The following is a 12,497-nucleotide window of genomic DNA, read 5'->3' on the forward strand; positions in this document are numbered from 1 at the left end:
ACCGTATCCACGTCTACTTAAATCGAATGAAAACCATATGCAACAGCCTTCAGCAGGCTTCTATAGACTCTCTAATAAGTGTCAACTTATTTGAGAACTTTCTAACAAATAATTGTAGAGAACGATGAGATATACAAAAATAACTTGAACGAAGCGGGCAATGACCTTTTCTCCTTAGCTCAAAAGACATCGGATTTATTCGAATGATATAAGCCCGGATCTATAATGATTGGTCTTGCTCTTTGGTATCTGCAAGCTAGAAACAAAGTCGAATTCGAAGAAAGCCGTTTAGAAAGTGGGACAACATGAATCGAATTCTCACTCTTTCCAGCCAATGCTACTCGTATGCTCGAGGAAGTCGAGATCCCTGGGCAAATACGAAAAGATTTGCACAATATCTGGGGGGAAAATAAGCAATCAGCAGCAGGACTACTGGAACATGACTGGGCCTGTCAACTCAATCTGTTATAATTTTTCTCCAAGAGAGTGCAAAATCAAGAGTTGCTGCACATGCAACTGCAGATGGAATTGATTGTTAATTCACAGCAGGAGACAACCTGGAACCATGCAGTTAATTGCCCAGTTTCGTCAATGGCAAAACCGTCAACGGTGCATCCAATTTAAAGAACATAAACTAGAGGCGAAAAAAGCTTGAACTTAGTCATAGATATACTATAAGCAATTGCTTTCTCCTTTTCGACAATCGTTTCAGGCAAACATTAACACCAAATATATATACTATAAAAGTGTCTTTACATCCCAAGTCCCCAACTGTTAAGTTATCGTTGTAATTATAAATACACACAAATGATACTAAGTGCACCATGGTTCCATGCTCTATCACCATCAACCACTGCTAGAGTTCCATCAACATCATCAAAATCCTACTTATTACTATAAATATCAAGAATATTACTATATTTTACTCTCATTTCAGTTCATTCAACTCCGAACTATGGATCCGGAGCTTAACTGGATTGGCTCCTAGTTTCAAATCCCGATATCTGTATTTCCCTAATATATATACCTATTATCCAATCATGTTTTAAAATAAATACTTTTATTAAAATTCAAATAAATTTATCATCAATTTATAGTTTGATTTATATTTATAATTAATAGAATAATTCGATTTGTTATTATTCAACAGAAATGTTATTGAAGAGATGATTAAGGTACTTCGTATTTTTGTTTCACAAATCATTGATCAAATTCATAACCAAACTTAATTGTCCTATAGATTGAAGTGAAAGTAATGTAATGTGTGTGCACTTGACCCCATATCTAAGCAATCCATGCTGTGAAGGTATTTTAGATTTTAAGCATACCTAACACCTACCAAAGCAGGACAGGCAACTGACATCAAAACTAGATTTGAACCACAACAAAAATTACAAGATTCTTAATATCATAAAACCATCTTCGGATAGAGTGTAACCAAAGATAGAGCAACAAACCCCAAAAATGTTCATTTAAATCCGATTACGAAACAACAAAAGGAAAACATAAAACCAACAACTAAGACACCGGAACAGCAGACGAAAGATATCAAATAAGATTCTTAGTCGACTTCCTCAATCTTTGGGCCAGCACCGCTTCCACCAGCTGGGACATCATCATCCATGCCGCCACCCATGTCACCGCCAGCACCCTGGTACATCTTAGCAATGATGGGGTTGCAGATGCTCTCCAACTCCTTCATCTTGTCATCAAATTCATCTGCCTCAGCGAGTTGGTTGCTGTCCAGCCATTGGATGGCTTGCTCAATTGCATCTTCAATCTTCTTCTTATCTTCTGCAGAAAGCTTGGCACCAATCTTCTCATCCTTCACTGTGTTCCTCATGTTGTATGCATAGTTTTCCAACGCATTCTTTGACTCGACCTTCTTCTTGTGATCTTCATCCTCCGATTTGTACTTCTCCGCCTCCTGAACCATCTTCTCAATTTCTTCCTTTGAGAGTCTACCCTTGTCATTAGTAATTGTGATTTTGTTCTTTTGTCCTGTGGTTTTGTCCTCCGCAGACACATTCAAGATACCATTGGCATCGATGTCAAAGCACACTGTGATCTGTGGAACACCCCTGGGAGCAGGAGGGATGCCAGAGAGCTCAAATTTACCAAGCAAGTTGTTGTCTCTGGTCCTTGTTCTCTCACCTTCATAGACCTGGATCAACACACCAGGCTGGTCGTCGGAGTAGGTAGAGAATACCTGTTCTTTCTTGGTCGGGATGGTGGTGTTCCTTGGAATCAGAACAGTCATCACACCACCAGCAGTTTCCAAACCAAGTGACAATGGGGTGACATCCAAGAGCAGGAGATCTTGCACCTTCTCATTACCCTCACCACTCAATATGGCAGCCTGGACAGCAGCACCATAGGCAACAGCCTCATCAGGGTTGATGCTCTTGCAGAGCTCCTTTCCATTGAAGAAATCCTGCAAAAGCTGCTGAACCTTTGGAATTCTAGTGGAACCACCAACAAGAACAACATCATGGACAGAGCTCTTGTCCATCTTGGCATCCCTCAAACATTTCTCAACTGGTTCCATACACTTCCTGAATAGGTCCATGTTAAGTTCCTCAAATCTGGCACGGGTAATGGTTGAGTAGAAATCGATACCCTCGTACAAGGAGTCAATCTCGATAGTGGTCTGGGCAGTGGATGAAAGGGTTCTTTTTGCCCTCTCACAAGCAGTCCTCAACCTCCGAAGAGCTCTGGGGTTACCACTAATCTCCTTCTTGTTCTTTCTCTTAAACTCCTGGACAAAGTGGTTCACCATTCTGTTATCAAAATCTTCACCTCCAAGGTGAGTATCCCCAGCAGTGGCTTTCACTTCAAAGATACCCTCTTCAATGGTTAGAAGAGAGACATCAAAAGTACCACCACCAAGATCAAAGATCAATACATTCTTTTCACCGACACTGGTAGCTTTCTTGTCAAGACCATAAGCAATGGCAGCAGCCGTGGGTTCATTGATAATTCGCATGACATTAAGACCAGCAATGACACCAGCATCCTTTGTTGCTTGACGCTGGGAGTCATTGAAGTACGCAGGGACAGTAACCACAGCATTCTTAATTGTAGACCCAAGGTAAGCCTCAGCAATTTCACGCATCTTTATGAGTACCATTGAAGAGATCTCCTCAGCAGCAAACTGCTTCTCTTCACCCTTGTAAGTAACAACAATCATTGGCTTGTCACCAGGTCCAGCGATGACCTTGAATGGCCACAGTTTCATATCACTCTGAACAGTTGTATCACTGAATCTACGTCCAATCAATCTCTTTGCATCTGTATAGCCAAAAAACACATTAATTCATCAAATTCAAGTGATAACAAAATCACAGAAAAGACTAACCAGAAGAGTTCAATCTATCATAAGTATGAATATTAATCCAATCGGAAAAGTACCTAGATTTACAAGTAACTAAATTCAAAAGATGCAGATTCACAACATATAGTAAACAATTCGGGCTTTAAAGTAATGCTGTTCAAATCCGACAGATCTAAACTGGCTATAAATAAAATGAAAATTACAGTATAACTAACCTAATAAGAAGTCGAAGTCACATTCAATAAATAATCATCAGCACCGCGGAGACCATAATACAAAAATCTAATCTCAAGCTACAACAGTTCTTAATAAATCTAAGCTCAAGCTACAGCAGTTCTTAGTAAATCTAAGCTCAAGCTACAGCAGTTCTTAGTAAATCTAAGCAATCTTATCTCGCAAGTTCAGATCTATATCTTTTTACTTAAATAAAAAACCTTTTAGCATAGATCTTACTAAAACTAACCAGGGATCGAACCAGAATACAAGATCTAAACAAAGAGCTAAACAAAGCTCAATATTACTAACTATAATAACAGAAAGAAAGAGAACAAAGTCAAAGATTACCAAAGACGGTATTGATGGGGTTCATGGCGACCTGGTTCTTGGCTGCATCACCGATCAAACGCTCAGTGTCGGTAAAGCCGACATAAGACGGCGTCGTTCTGTTACCTTGATCGTTGGCGATAATCTCAACACGATCATGTTGCCAAACACCAACGCAAGAATAAGTGGTTCCGAGATCGATTCCGATGGCTGGACCTTCTCCTTTACCGGCCATTACTTTCTACCTTTTGTTGTGTCGACGAAAAGAATATAAAAAAGAATGAACGAGGAAACAGTAAACTAAAACGAACCAAAGAGGAGAAACAGCTAATGACAGCTAGGGTTTCAAAAGGCAGAACGAGGCGGGAATAAGTTGCATTATAAAGAGGTATTTCTAGATTCGAGAATGTTCTGATCCCTGGACTGTAGGAACCGTCCGATCATAGAAATTATTTCAACGGTCCCAGATTTTATGTAAGAAAAGGCCAAGTTTCTTATGGCTGTTTCTCATTGGACCGTCACTGTCCAGGAAGATTCAATAAAAGAAAAATGTGTTAACGAATAATTAGTTGGTTTAGTGGGATAAAGTATTAGATCACTTAAATAAAATTAGAGGTTTAAATATTGACGATTGCAAATGAAATAACCTGAGTTAGGAGGGGCTCTCTTGTCTTTCCAATATCCGATTTATATTAATCGATCAGTAGATCAAATATAGGTAGTTATGACAAAAAAAATGTACTTTTTTTGGCTTCGTTTTAAAAGGACATTGTACAAGTTGTGAAACCTGGAAATTACGAAGAAAATGCTGAATTATTTGAAAATGTGCGAACACTTAATCTCTAATTTAATTAACTTTTAATATAATCTCTGAGTTTTTTACCTACCTTAATCTTTGAACTTAACAACCTTATCAATTTAATCATGAACTTAAATTTTTAAACATTTAAATGACATAATGTAATACTAGAATAACATGTCATCAAAAGAACTAAAATTACAAATTTATAGATCAAATTGAAAAAGTAATTAAATTTTTAGATTAAGATAGACAAAAAAATGACCGATTAAGTTTAGAGAAATTATCAAATATAAGGATTACATGTTTATCTCCTAAAAAGAGGCTGACAACACAAGCCAATAAGAACAATTTTGACTCCTAGACTCTAACCATCAATGATCTGGGCTCATTTGAGTCCCACCATGTTTTGGTCCAAAGTGAAATTAAGGAACTTTGGTAGTCACTTGGACCAAAATCTTTATAAAATTAAATGATGGTGGAAGGAACAAAAACTAGGGAAGGTAGAGAGCCAGGGCAGTAACGACGGCACCGCCGGTTTCGGCTGAGACTGTGTAGGACCAAACCATTCCTTGCATAAGATTAGCCGGCCCGGGACATATGTCCTTAATCAAACAATAATGCTTCTCCATCTCCTTTGTTGATTCTATCATCTTACCTTATGTGTTATTGTCGAGGTTTGATGAATACTTATCAACATGCATTATTTGAACAAGAAACACTTGAAAACATACACAACATTCCTGGTTGAAGATGGGGGTGCCATTTTAACTTCCGCAGGGCTTCAAACCTACGGCTCTCAGCCTCTCACCGGACCCCTTTACAAGGGAGGCCAACCTGCATGACTGCAGTTTGAATCTAGTCTCATGCAATAAAGCTCATTTCCTGTAACCCCACAGACCGTTAAGGGTAACCAGATCCGATCCGGGGTGTCACATTTGGGCCACCGGAGCGACCACTGTAAAAATAGTGGAAAATTTAAAACTTTTATTGAAACGTGTAACTTATAAAATCAGTTGTCACTATTTTAAAAATAAAACAGATTTCCAGACTCGTATATAAATCAAAATACAATTACATGCCCCCTAATTACATGTACCATACTCTGCAACAACGCCGGATGAACTCCCTTACTAAAGTCGATAGATGCACTGATACAATTCTTTTAACTTGAAAAGGTGAGTAATAGAGTAAGCTTTGGAAAGCTCAGTAATACAGAACTACCAGATTATGTTGATGAACGTGCAGATACAGATAAATATATATTTCCTTATTGTTTCCGAACATTGACAGATTTTTTTTATGCTGAGCAGAGATCCTACTGATATTTCAGGTGGTAACGGACAATGAGCTTTCAGTTCAGAGAAATATTTCTGATGACTGAGTTCAGGAGATCAGAATAGGTTTTCTAGTGTGTTTCCAAAAACCATGTAACTTTTCAGATCTTTTTAAAACATATATATATATATACCCCATCCGTCACGAACAAAATGTGTAAGTTCCCCAGAACCATACAACCCGTCACATCCAGTAAGGCCATGAGCACACAGCCGAGGAACCGGTAGTAAGGCCCTGAGCACACAGCCGAGGAACCTCCAAGTAATCTTCCTCCAACAATACCCCCCCAATAAAACATGTTCCGTCCGTAAACGGATATATCAAAAATCAAAACATAATTCAAGTCAAGTATCATATCAGAATCCAGGTCATGTATCAGATTAGAATCCATGTCAATATCATATCAGAATCCAGGTCAGGTATCATAACAGAATTCAAATTTGAAATCAGATAAAATATTCATGTAATTAGGGAACACACCAGAGTTTACAGGTATTATTTAGAGGTATTGTATCAGGCAGAGAAACACAGTTCTTCAATATGTCGATTGAATGTTGGAATTTAGAATCACTATTGGAAGAGTTCATTAACTGACAGAATCATCAGTTATTCAGAATATGAATTATCAGGATATTATCTTATTCGGACAATTTCAGAAGTTGTATGTAACCAAAAGGGTATTCAGAATCCTTTACATCCATGTCAATTGATCGGATAATCGAACAACTTGAGAACGAAGATTCAGAACCTTAACAATCTATGTCGACTGGTCAATTCATTTTCCTTATAGGGTATTTACTCTTTAATACCACAAATTCTTGTCCGTAGACCATTTTCGGAATCATCGCTGAATAAATCTTCCAATGTCTTTATTTCATTTCCACGCTTCCACAATATCATGAAATGCTGACGTACGTGATTAATTTGTTCATAACCCATTGTAATTGTACACTACGTAAACTCATCAGAGTTTCCAGACTTATCCAAATCACTTATTAAATCCTCAGTCATTGAGGATACCTAGTTCATTTAGCAGTCATGTCCATTCCAGTTACTTCAGGATTTTCCAGAGTAATTCAAACGTTCCTGAATTTCAGATACATGTTGTACTTCCATTCCATTCAATTTGGTCTTCGTGGTTGATTTGTCGAACAAACATCCAATTCTTAGTATTGAATACGATCTAGAGCTGAGCTGAATACTTCCAAAATTTATCATCGAGCCAAACTTGAGAAGACGAACACATGTTCCAGTAATAACTATGCCATTCAGGTATTGACATAGCTTTAGGGTTGATCTATTCACTTAAATTGTTTTCCATTACCTTTAAAGGTAGTCCAATACTTATGCTTACTTGGATTCCTTAATTAATCCAAGACATTTACTTAATTTAGGCCATAAGGGTATTTTGGTAATTTTGATGTTCAGTTTTATTCAATTCATTTCAGAGCTCGAGGATATTCAATCATTCCTGAGCTTGGTGATATTCTTGAGTCATTTACATTACAGGGGTATTTTGGTCATTTTACAGATTCAACGTATTTCAATCATTTCATTCCGTCCGATCTTACTATTAAATTCAATCTTATCATTTATTTCAGTCCTTTCAAACAATTATGACATCATAATACCCCCGATAAATTACTCTTCAAGTATTTACTCATTATTCGAATATTTTCGGGTCAAGTGTCTTCTCAGATTTTACAAACGGAAAAATCAGGAATTTTCCTGAACTAAGTCAGGATCTTAACAATCAAATCCGTACTTAATCGAGTTAAGTACGAATCCCCAAAGTATTTTCTCATTCAGCGTTAACTGGGACTATTTTACCTCTCAAGGGCATTTCCGTAATTTCTTAACCAGATAATTTCGATATTAGCTCTTAACGAAAATAATTATAATTTAGAGATCCTATGATCAATTGCTTTCCCGAACATTATCTTATCTTGAAATGATTCCTTAATAGAATTCTAATATCTTGCACAAACCCTCTAGGGTTAAAAACCGGTTATCCAAAATATCCAAGTAAAACTAACATTTCTTATGCACATCAATATTTTTTTATCAGATCAATATGTCTGTAAAAACCTCTTATCCAACTTCCATATTCCAATATTGTCTTTTTATAACACAAGGGTATTTTCGTAATTTTATCCTACCGGAGTATTCTCATAATTTCTCATCCAAATACCTTTAACATTTAACCTTTGATGAAATAAATTATAATCACAAATCCAGGTTGATTTCTTTATCACTAAGCACATAACTTGTAATTTAATTCTAACAATTCCTTAATTTCTTATAAAAGTCATCTGAACCATAATCAATTAATGAACCTTTTTACTGTATTCAGATCGAGTGTAGAACTTCATTAATTAGACATATGAGACCAAACATTTCTATTCATGCATTTACCAATACCAACATGTTCTATAAAGCATAAAGAGATAGTAAAGTATTACCTCGATTTTCGTACAATACTGATCGACCATAAAATTCCATTCGAACGCCCTCGATCTTGAAATCATCATCTAATATTTCCTCGGATCCATATCAACATAAATTACATAAAAAACGGAGCTTAATTGCGATAAACAGATCGAATCGGGTGATAAATCAGTGAAAAATAGCTTACCGGGTTCGAATTTGGCGAAACGGACTTTGGATTCGGATTTAGGACGTCGAAAGCATAAAATATAACTTTTCGAAAATTTGAAATTTTCGATCAAAGTCAACGGGTTTGACTACCAATTTCAAGGTCTTCGGGTCTGAATTTCGAAAACCGAACTGCGGAATCGGATTTGGAACGTCGAAAAATGTCAGGATAGGTATACTCGGTCAAAGTCAAAGGTCGTTTAATGCCGGTCAAAACCGGTCAAAGTTTTGGTCAACAGTGGTCAACGCCGGTCAATGGTCAACGGGTCGGGTCGGGTTATGACCGGTCAAACCGGTTAACTATGCACCAAAACCGGTCAAACCGGTCATTTGGACCATCCCCACGCGTAGTGGCGGCGAGTGGGGGCGCGTGGGTACTGTTCCGGCAGCGTTAAATTCTCAGAAAAATTTCTAAAAATTATTTTGAGTGATTTCGAGATACTTACAAAGCTCGGTTCAAATTTTTGAACGACGGAGAGCTCGATTTCAACAAATCGAAACTTTGACCGTTTCACCTCCTCACGCGCCGCCGTCAACAGAGACCAAGGATGACACTGGCAGACTCGGAACGATGCAAGGAACATGATGGTGCGGGAGGTGTCGTAAACGGATGACCCGATCGTCGTGAATCGATGAAAAACCAACTAAAACCGAGTTATTACCGACGATACTTCCGACTGAAATTAACGACGAACGGCGACGATTCACGACGAAAGGTTTTAGGGGTTTTGTTCATCGGTTGATAACGAACACGATGATGGTTTCGGCTCGTCGATCGGAGGTCGGACGACGAGTAAATCGGAATTGAAAGTTGGTTCATCCGAGAGGAAAAACTGGAAAAATTTATGCTGATCGGGGAGTTTATAATTCTCTCCTATAGAAATTGGCTAAATTAATAGTTTAGCCATTAAATTTTCTGCACTTATTAAGACGGTCTTCAACTTTGAAAATTTTCAATTTAATCCTCAATTTCTTCCAAAATTTCAATTAAATTCACCACTTTATAATTTTTAAATTTAACCCCTAAATTGGGTGTTACATTTCCTGAGTCAATAATCCCCTCAAGGAAACACCAGAGAAAGGAAGACAAACAGCTGAATTCATATATGAATAAAAAACAAAGTGAAAACTCCAATAAGACCATATTTATTCAAATTGGTGAAGGTAACTCATACAAAACTGTAACAGCATCTGAATTCTATTATAGGAAAGCCTCAAATGCTATCATCACATGTATCGATTGTCACATACTATTTCGCGTCTACAGACAGAAAATGATTAAAAAGAAAAATAAGTAAATTTACAGTCACTGTGGTCCATGCACTGCAACTTCTTCATTGCAACAACAGTCCAGAATCCGCCTATAAGCCCTTTTAGCTGCTCCCTCTTCTTTCAATAGCTTAAAAGGCCTATGCAGCTAGCGATCTATAAATGACTTATTCATGAGGTTGACAGCATCGTCCATGAATTGCAATAACAGTAGCAAGTGACCAAATGAATCATGAAATATTATCAGATACCCTTTTTGGGGGTAAAACTAACAGTAACGGAAGCCCGAGTTATAAATTACTTCACTAAACAATGCCTTTTAAACCAATCATTTGTGGGCTCCAGACCCATGTTACTCGGACTTCATTTGTCAAAGATATGACCTCCCAGAGATCCTATATATATATATATATAAACTTAGAAAAATCTAGTCATACATGTGGTGGATACATACTCGTATCCGACATTCACATCTGATTGCAAGTAACATGTCTGAACTGCCTTAAAATGCCACAGCATGACATATTGGAACAATCCCATTTCCAACTGCCAAGCCTCGGTGTTAAAAACAAAAGCTATATGAATGTCTTGGGCCTATTGGCTACAAAAGATATAGGTTTCTACATCATCACACAAACATCTCCATCTCAACACTTCAAAGCTTTTCTAAATTGTTTTTATCGATTAATTTCAAATTGCAAATACAACTTTACTATAAAAAATGGTCATTAACGCCAAAAGTTCCTTGTAATGGATGCAAGCGACATGATAAGTGGATTATTCCATGTGTGCTAGAAAGAGAGCGCAACAAATTTTTCACCTTTCCAAGCAACTTTAGTTCTTTACCGATCGGTTCCAAAAAATTTGTGTTAACTTCAATCAGCCATACCTGCCAATATCGGAAAGAGGAAGCAATTAACAAAAATGTGTAGCAGGCAAGGTTTACACCTCAGACACGCAAAGAAGATATTTTCTTATAACATTACAAAGGTTAATCAAATGATAACATTAAAGATAGATAAATTTAGGGAGACCTAGTCGCTATATGATCCAAAGTCAACTATAAAGAGGAAAAGGACCATGAAACAAAGGTTGCGAACACAACATACAAACATGCCACAAGTCTGTGCAGCTAAAACCAAATGCAACAGCCAACAAGACGTCTTCAACCGGCATACCACAGATAAATCCTTTCGTGGTAGAAGATTACTTTTGGAGTAAATAAGCTCAAAATTCCTCAACCGTTTCATATAAACCCCAAACCACAAGGATTCCCCTTAATCGTACTTAAGCAACTAATACTAATTGTCATAGATGATGATGATAAATTGATCAGAAACCACCTTTTGCGTTAAACTATCCCCAAAAAAGGGAAAATAAATCATATTTTTGCCAAAGGAATGAAAAAATACCTTAAGACCAAGTAATCTATCTAATAGGTGCAATCTGGCCTGGGACAATGCATTCGGGTCCAGCAGCTTCCACAATGGCCTCTGTGGCTAACCCACTTTCTATAGGATCCGAGTACTGCAAAAATCTCACTTCTTAAAACAAAAAGGCTAAAGGGTAATAGACTTAATTTTCCCGTATCATATTTTTTTTTAAATTTAACCCTTAAAATTAATCAATTACAATATTATATATCTCTTCCACTCACTTAAAACTCTAAATTATAATCAATAACCCTTAAATTATAATTTTATTATCTTTAAGCACTAACTTAAGGTTTATAATTTATGATTTTAAGTAATAAAAATAATATAAAATAATATAATTAAATAAATTTATGAATTAAATTACGAAAATAGGCAAACGTTGCCCTTTTAAGTCTAAAAAAATAAAGAAAGAAAACACAGTTGATTATAAAAGCGGTGACCTTCATGACGGCGATGACATAACTGGAGTTAGGTGTTTGTCGTAGACGAAGAACAAAGGAATGGAGGATTCTGGGAATTGATTTTCCAGCTGAGACTCGCCATGGAACATCCTTCTGCAACGAAGCTCCTCCTTTCTTCGACATGATTTTTCGTTTTTAGTTGTTTTTGTTAAGAATTGAAACGAAATAAACTCTGGGTTTTGGTCGAATCTTGATTGGATTAAGATAGTGATAAGAAATGAATGGAAATTAGTAAATTAGAGAAGCTGTGGAAAGTGTGGATAGCTTTCTTCTCACCAGGTTTCTAAACTGTAGCTGATCGAAGCTGCTTTTGGATTTATTTTGAGGATATGACGAATACGATATTTTGCATGGATTTTATAGCAATGGTCGAATCGATTTGATCGATCGGAAGAATCGAACGACGTCATAATTATTTAAAAAATTAAATAAAAATATCAAAAATATTTAATAAAAAACAATTTTTTATATTACAAGTCATATTCAAATATAAGTTAAAAACCATAAAATCAAGTGAAACAAAATGATTTAAATTAACTACAACATAATATTTAAGGTAAAACATATTAAATAATAATTATATAACTATAATTAAAAAATAAATTTGTGGTTAAAAAAATCATAACAAAATGATATTGTTTGGTTTAATTTTTTTTAAAACA

At 36.5% G+C, this 12,497-nt stretch overlaps 1 protein-coding gene and 1 pseudogene across 2 annotated transcripts; both read right to left on the reverse strand.

The window, feature by feature from the left end:
* Positions 1 to 1,401: 1,401 nt before the first annotated feature.
* LOC120183925 (heat shock cognate 70 kDa protein 2-like) lies at positions 1,402 to 4,238 on the reverse strand. 2 transcript variants are annotated; one of them, XM_039188513.1, is made up of 3 exons: positions 3,899 to 4,238; positions 1,534 to 3,291; positions 1,402 to 1,498 (listed from the first exon to the last, which is right to left on the reverse strand). In XM_039188513.1, the coding sequence occupies exons 1-2, from the start codon at positions 4,110 to 4,112 to the stop codon at positions 1,562 to 1,564; spliced, it is 1,944 nt and encodes a 647-aa protein (XP_039044444.1). In that variant the 5' UTR covers positions 4,113 to 4,238; the 3' UTR covers positions 1,402 to 1,498; positions 1,534 to 1,561. The 2 variants fall into 2 exon arrangements, with proteins under 2 accessions (XP_039044444.1, XP_039044443.1); XM_039188512.1 differs by having other exon boundaries at positions 1,402 to 3,291.
* A 5,542-nt stretch (positions 4,239 to 9,780) lies between these two features.
* LOC120183900 lies at positions 9,781 to 12,171 on the reverse strand (annotated as a pseudogene).
* Positions 12,172 to 12,497: the final 326 nt, after the last annotated feature.

Source organism: Hibiscus syriacus, unplaced genomic scaffold (genome assembly GCF_006381635.1).
Source record: "Hibiscus syriacus cultivar Baekdansim isolate YM2019G1 unplaced genomic scaffold, ASM638163v2 tig00112852_pilon, whole genome shotgun sequence".
NCBI classification, from domain to species: Eukaryota; Viridiplantae; Streptophyta; class Magnoliopsida; order Malvales; family Malvaceae; genus Hibiscus; species Hibiscus syriacus.

What these genes read in the sequence shown, in the direction of transcription:
- LOC120183925 (XM_039188513.1), bottom strand. Translation starts at nt 4,112, where the DNA reads ATGGCCGGTAAAGGAGAAGGTCCAGCCATCGGAATCGATCTCGGAACC. An exon ending in CCCCATCAATACCGTCTTTG is followed by an intron (nt 3,292 to 3,898) that starts GTAATCTTTGAC and finishes TTGGCTATACAG; the next exon opens with ATGCAAAGAGATTGATTGGA.